We start from the raw sequence: 7,055 nt of genomic DNA on the forward strand, positions 1-7,055 counted from the left end.
TTACTAACTGCAGTGAGCAAAATATAACAAATTCTGTATTTAAGGAGGGCGACAAAGACCAGGACAAAGACAGGAACAAGAACAAACTGTTCATATACTGCATTGCAAATAAGGGTGTCATATGTCAATAAATGTGTAAGGTAGTTTAAATATTGTTGGTTCAAGGTACCAGCGACATTTAAATATATATACAGTTTAAATATTTTCTTTTTCTTACTGTAAAATACTACAAATAGTTACTACAGTAAGAGGTATTTTTGTGCTTCAAAATACAAAAACAAACCTTTCTCACTTCTATTATTGTGACAGTTACCCCAAAACTTATGTGTAAAATTAACATTTTGTTGAATTAATAGCTTGACTGGGACAGGAAATGTTTCACAGTTCATCACAGTAGAAATTTGTTGCAGCAAGGGAAACATGACAAACACATACATCAAATCAAAAGCAATGTGAAGTAGAAACATAAAACAATATGTCAAGTAAGTACACAAATCAAGCCTATTAATTTAATGATTTATGTTTAATTTTAGCTCAAACATCTTCATAAAATGACCTGCATGTGTAATCTAGTGTATTGTGTGAGCTGCAGTGAGCTGCATACTACTTTGGCAATTAAAAGGCTGCGAAGCATCACAGGTTGCACCAATTTTCACTAAGATTGTCTTATTTACCTACAAACAAAACATTATGCAAACATAATCCACTTATATATGTCATAATGTGCATAAGTTGACACACACTGACTTCACTACTTAATAAAAAATAGAACATTTCACAGTGGATCTCTAAAAGAAAACAAACTAAGAAAAAGTCAAAGTTCTGCTTTAAAAAAACACCTGTAGTGGCTTCCTCTGGCTCAGTGGTTTGTAGGTTCTTGAAGGTGAATCGTCTGTGAAAAGAGCGCATTAATGCTACTAGTTTGAAGGTGGATTTTCAGTTGCAGTTGGTGGAGGAACTTTCATAAACTTCTGTAGGGCTGGAGTGAAGATAAGGATAGTGCCCAGTACTGAGACGGTGAGGAAAGCCCACAGGAAGATCCTGTCTAAGACCTGGGCCACAAACTTCCAGTCTTGCACCACCTGGAAAATAGAAGAAAAGGGAATTGGTATGACAGGAACATATTTAAACATTAAACAGTTACTTCAGTCTTTCTTGAGCGTTACAATCCAGCTAAACCCACCTCACGGATGAAGTGCTCCTTGCGGATATGACTGCTGATGTAGCGCACGGAGTAGATGGCCTTGTCCAACATGGTTGCCCAAGCCTCATCCTCTTTCCCCTCAGAAGTTGTCTGTCCGTGGACCCCGCTGTTCGCCCTCTGGCCTCCTTTCCGACCTCCAGAGCGCAGCTTCAGCTCAGGGCTTTCAGGAGCTAACTCTGGGTAATGATAGCGATCAGTGTGTCCACGCATGCAGAGCAACTTCGGTAGTTTCTGAAGGAAGAGACTACGAACCCATGGCGACATGGGGTGGTAGGTGGCCGAGGAGCGGTGGTGCACATTGATGACAAAGACGGTGACGATGATTGAGAGTGTGACAAAGATCATGATGAACAGCAAGTACTCTCCGATGAGCGGGATCACCTTGGAGGAGGAGGGGATGATTTCTTCTATGACTAGAAGGAACACAGTGAGCGACACTAGGACAGAGGTAGAGAGTGACAGCTTCTCTCCTTCATCTGAGGGAAGGTAAAACACCAGGACAGTGAGGAAGGACAACCCCAAGCAGGGGATGATGAGGAAAAGGGTGTAGAACAATGGCAGCCTCTTCAGAATGAAAGAATATGTGATGAAGGGGTACGAATACATGTCATCCTTCCTGCTCCCTCTGGCACCGGTGGCATTAAGGATCTCCCACTCCCCATTATCAAAAAAGTCCTTCCGATCTACCTGATTGTCTATCAGAATCAGGTCCACCATGTTGCCATCGTATGTCCAGGAGCCAAATTTCATGGTGCAGTTCTGGCGGTCGAAGGGGAAGAAGGTGACATCCATAGTGCAGGCGGATTTGTAACTAGCAGGTGGTGTCCAGGTGATGGCACCATTGTACCTGACAATGGCTTTGGTCATCAGGGAGCCTTCGAACCGCCCATCAGCACTGAAAAACAATCCGAAAAAAACCCAACATTCATTTTTTTTCAATAATTTAAGTTTCACATGAAGGTAATCATCTGTCAGCAGACTTACTTCTCATATAGGACGATATCTGGGAGCCAGATATTTTCAGAGGGAACTCTGATGGACGTGATTCCTCCGTATTTCTCTGGATTCCATCGCAGCTTGTAATCGATCCACTCCTGCTCAACATCAACACAGGGCACAGGATGTCGTATCATTTGACCTTAAAATACAGCATCAAAAGTGATAAACCATCCTTGACTCTTCAAGTTATCCGACCCTGGAAGTGGATCACATCCACCAGTGCATCAGTGTGCCCCTATCTGCCTCCTTTCCTTTCTCATCCTGCCATACAAAAATAATGAAGGAATGCTAAAATTAAACAAACCTTAAATAAATATTAGCTTGTGTGTGTTTTCTTTTTATTGACCTGTGGATACAAACAATAACACTGATTGTAACCTTAGTCTGTTTTGTGTCTTGCTCACCTGACACAGCCAAACGTTAGTTGTCATTAGCTGGTTCTTCTCATCCTGAAAAAGGCAGAGACAAAGAGAACAGACAGAAGAATGAAGATTTTTTTTTTTTAAAGCAGGAAAATAACCTGTGTATACATCAACATGGATGACAAACCTGTAGATACTGGTAGTTTAAGATAATATAAATGAACAATATCAGCTATTTTTACAAGTATATGTTCATCTTTATCAACAAGAATCAAGAAAGCCTGGCATATTTTTAGTGTTACATGTGATGTAACTTGTTTTGCACATAGGTCGTGCTGTAAACTGATCTGGGTGCTTCCATCATGATGTTAGATTCGATTAGTGGACCAGATGAGAAGCTTAGATGAAAGTAAACTAAATCATCTTTTCCTTTTGCATGGAGTCGGACAGAATCTCATTTATCTGTCTGTGCCACTTCCTTAGCAAATAAGACAAAGAAACATAAAACCAGAGGTGCATGCAGTGGACCAAGCTAAAGCAATATAAATGCAGCAAGAGGTAAATAAGGGAAGACAGGCATAAAGAGATAGAGAGTGGTTAACACAGGTTTATTTCCACATCACTGGACGAAAGTTTGTAAAATAGGGTAAAGACTGCGAGCAAAAGACTTGAGAAAAATAAACCTGGCCAAGAGCTATACAAAGATGTAGCTGTTCAGTGTATCCAGACCAGGCTTCGGTTGTCAAACCGAGTTGGATGTTTTGGTGATCACACAAAGCAGAGGTGAACCATAATCTAATAAAGAGCCATGCAGCAGCCCAGACAGACTCAAGGGACACCCATAGTGTAGTCAAGCTGCTGTGTCTCTGGTTATATTGGGTTTTTTTTAATGCAAGAGATCATCAACCCAAATATTTCTTCTCTGCAGAGCCATGAGTGGAGCTTTGTTTTATTCAGTACGGATTGTTTTTGCACAGCATGTGTGTTAGGTGGATAGATGGAGAATTAAGTCTAAATTGGTTGAGATTAATATTTCAAGCTGAAAAGAGTGGCTCCATTAGAATACTCAGTTTTCTCCTCTTGAACACCTTAACCATCCCAACCTATGACAGCCAGCCTCTGAAATATTAAAGGAGCACTCCAGAGAGAGGCTGTGTGTTTGTAGATATGAAGAGAGTGTTCCAGATCTATTTCAGGACCAAGGAAAGCTCCACACTGCTGAGCTGCCAGTGGCCTGTTTGGATTCAGCATCACGGACATCGACACTGAGACGGAGGAAATAAAACCACATCTAACGCTGCTTCACAGCTGTTATATTTTAATGTGCGCTAACTCATTCTCTCAGTGCATTTTCTGGGGTTAGTTCTGGCTTAAAAGTTGCATTTTCAGTTGAAGGATAAAGCTGACAATTTTCTATATTTTTGTTGCGTTATCTATAAATGTTTTCCAGCTTCACTGTTATGTCTTTGGTTCTCAGCCTATAGATTCCAAATGAATATTCATGATAAATTAAAGGCTGAAATGAATTCCTAAACAGCACAGCCCAGTAGTTTTTAGTTTTTAACCAAAGCCAAACGGGGGTAAATTGTTTATTTGACTCCAAAAAAACTGCAGTCCCAGTGATTATGGTAATGAAGGACACTGTCAATGTAAAACCATGTGGTTCACTGATTTGTATTTAACCGTTTTTTGCACAAGAATAGAGGTCTATGTCACAGATGAAAAGGCTACACAGACAATACTGGCTAGTAAGATCAATTCAGTGTAGGTTCAATGTAGACTGACATTACATTGACATATGTATTACATATACTATATCTGATCTGTCTGTTTATATTCAGTATAACATAACATAATTTTGGTGACATGAACCTTGATGTTTTTTTAAATAATTAATAAAATATTTCTTTAGTAAGTTAATAAAATCTACTGCACAAAAGTATCTTGACCAGAACTTTTTTTTGAGAGGCACAAAACTTGCAAACATGGTTTGGGAGACATTGTTAGGATTTGGTTTAGATTAAAGAGGTACTATTAGAAGACAATGAATCTCCTCTTTAAGACAGAACTGCGTGGATATGTGTTTGTGATTGTAGGCGTGTTCTCACCACATCAACCAGCTGGGAGATCTTGAGTCCGAAGCGTACTTTTATAGTGTCGTTGGCATGCTGGATGGGCCTGACCCAGCGCTGATACCCTTGAAAAAGATTCTTCAGCAGGGCGTCCTCCATCTCCGCCAAAGACACAAACTCACTCTGAGCTGAAACAAAGAGGAGGAAAGTGGATCAACAACTGTTTATTACACTGCTCGGTGTTAACTGCTGAATAAAGTAGACTAGAGTCAAGATTTAATGTTTCTAATAATAAACACAGTCAATGCCAATGATAAATATATACAGAAAACAAAATGTAAAAATGTAGTCTTTGTAGACTTTTTTTCATGAGGTGACCTTTGAGTAAAAGAAAAGATGGTTAAAAGTGTGTTTTAACGTCATGGTCTGTAACCCTGCTGAAACATGTATATGAAACGGCTGCAACAGTCAAAACTTCAGTCGTCCAGATGCGTATAGAGGAAGGTATTGTGGACACTACAAGAGAGTATGAAGAGTAAATGATGCAGCTCTGCACTGAGTAACACATGGAAGAGGAGGGGACAGAGATAATATAACTGTATCCAGAATCTGGGTAGTCAGCACATCAGTCCACCTGAGGCAAGATGACTTCTCTGGGGGCGGACAGAGACAGTAATATTGACAAAAGACAGCTGTAATGTCAGACATAGTGGGATGTCAAGTTCTAGAGCTAATATGTGTGGTGAGGGAGAGAGTGGACCTTTAACCTGTTGTTGGTTTCTCACATCTGTCTGGACTCGTGTGTGAATATAAATATAAAATCCAAGCAAACATAAAACCACCTACTGTAATCAGTTACAGGACACCTTAATCCCATTGGATCACCTCTGTCTGTGCTCTCAAGGACTCTCAGTGAAAGGTGCTGAGAGCTGGATAGCGACATCTGACACCTGTGTTCCTGTTTGTGTCCCTGGCCCATAGACTTAAGGACAAACACAACTGTGCTTGAACACGTTGTTACTGAGCTTATGTGCGGCTTGAAATCTCTTCTGGTTGATGCAGGAGTGCAGTGGATCTTGTTCGACTAACAGCTGGTTACTTTTATTAATTTCATATTGCATATTTCTATTGCATTATTGCCGTTACAACTGGTATTTTGATGGCACTCCTTCTGAACTCAGTTTTGTTAGTTGACATGAAATGAGATGCACAACAAGTAATAAACACAAATTGCTCCAAAGTGACAATAATAAACTGTCTTCTATACAAGCAGTGAGTGTGTATGGTTGTATATCTGGGGTGATAAGGTCACCAGAGGTTATGCAGAGCAGATTTCAGTCTTGATCAGACATGAATGTTGCATCACATGGTCAGTCTGCGGTGCTCTTGTTCTCCAAACTCAAACGTTACCGTTCATATACTGAAAAAATATTTACACATCAGAGTTTTCTTACCGGGGATGTCGGCGAGGAACAGCGGACAGGACACCAACAAAAGAAAGAGGAGCACCGACAACTTCATGGTGTTGTCCTGGTCCGACTGAGCGCTCCTGCGGGCTCCTGTTACTATCAGCTGCTCCGCTGGAGAGGACTACAGTACGCACACAGAGATGACAAAGACGCCGAGGTTCCCATCAGTAGTGCTCAATATCATGCGGAAAACAAGCCCTCTGCTGCAGCCTCACAAACAGCAGGGATGGGGTGTGAGGTGTGCGTGTGGCCGGTGTCCGTATACTGTGACTCCGGTCGAGGAGGAGCGGGGGAGCGGCGGTCAGCACAGCGGCTCTCCGGAGGAGGAGGGAGGGGGAGGAAAGCATGGCCGGGTGGGGCTGAGGCGTGGAGTTTAAAAGGAAGTTTTATTTTTATCTCTGTACTGTTGCTGATCTCTTCAGGAATTCATTAAATACTAGTTTTATTACTCCTGATATGGAATATTAAATGCTTATATAAATTATGACCTACAACTGATACAGGAACATCTGTATTGTAGCTATAATTAAAGTGGCGTGCAGCAAAGCTGGATGTTATGTGACATATAGGCTACTGTGCCCCCTCGATGCCCCCCAGTCATCGCGTAATAGGGAGTCTAATTGGCAGATGTAGTGAGATCACCAGTGTGTCTCAATCACAGCAATGACTGTGCATGTCACTGTCGCTGCTCCTCCACAGGAGAGCGCTAATAGGAGCATTTATTCAGGACATTATGATATTAGAGGTTATGACAGCAGAGGCATATTCTGTTATTTAAGGATCCCACCCAGACATGTTCCAAACAACAACAAAAATACTCTTATGTAACTAATGATTTGTGACTTGTGACATCTACTCGTTCTCCCACATAAATTCAGTATCTATAAATATGCACAACACTGTTCTGACATATTGTGTGCCAGAGTTAAACTCTTAAAACAGTTTAGGA

General features: G+C 41.1%; 1 protein-coding gene across 1 annotated transcript; it reads right to left on the reverse strand.

Annotated features, from left to right (window-relative positions):
- Nucleotides 1–265: 265 nt before the first annotated feature.
- Nucleotides 266–6,360, reverse strand: LOC104935943 (neuronal acetylcholine receptor subunit non-alpha-2). The gene is made up of 6 exons (XM_019265416.2): nt 6,092–6,360; nt 4,674–4,825; nt 2,608–2,652; nt 2,189–2,298; nt 1,184–2,099; nt 266–1,082 (listed from the first exon to the last, which is right to left on the reverse strand). The coding sequence occupies exons 1-6, from the start codon at nt 6,156–6,158 to the stop codon at nt 918–920; spliced, it is 1,455 nt and encodes a 484-aa protein (XP_019120961.1). The 5' UTR covers nt 6,159–6,360; the 3' UTR covers nt 266–917.
- Nucleotides 6,361–7,055: the final 695 nt, after the last annotated feature.

This window comes from Larimichthys crocea, chromosome I (genome assembly GCF_000972845.2).
Source record: "Larimichthys crocea isolate SSNF chromosome I, L_crocea_2.0, whole genome shotgun sequence".
Lineage (NCBI taxonomy): Eukaryota > Metazoa > Chordata > Actinopteri > Sciaenidae > Larimichthys > Larimichthys crocea.

Coding starts and splice junctions, on each gene's coding strand:
- LOC104935943 (XM_019265416.2), bottom strand. CDS start 6,158: ATGAAGTTGTCGGTGCTCCTCTTTCTTTTGTTGGTGTCCTGTCCGCTG. Junction 2,653..4,673: donor TCTCCCAGCTGGTTGATGTG/GTGAGAACACGC, acceptor TGCCTTTTTCAG/GATGAGAAGAACCAGCTAAT. Junction 2,100..2,188: donor GATATCGTCCTATATGAGAA/GTAAGTCTGCTG, acceptor ATTGTTTTTCAG/TGCTGATGGGCGGTTCGAAG.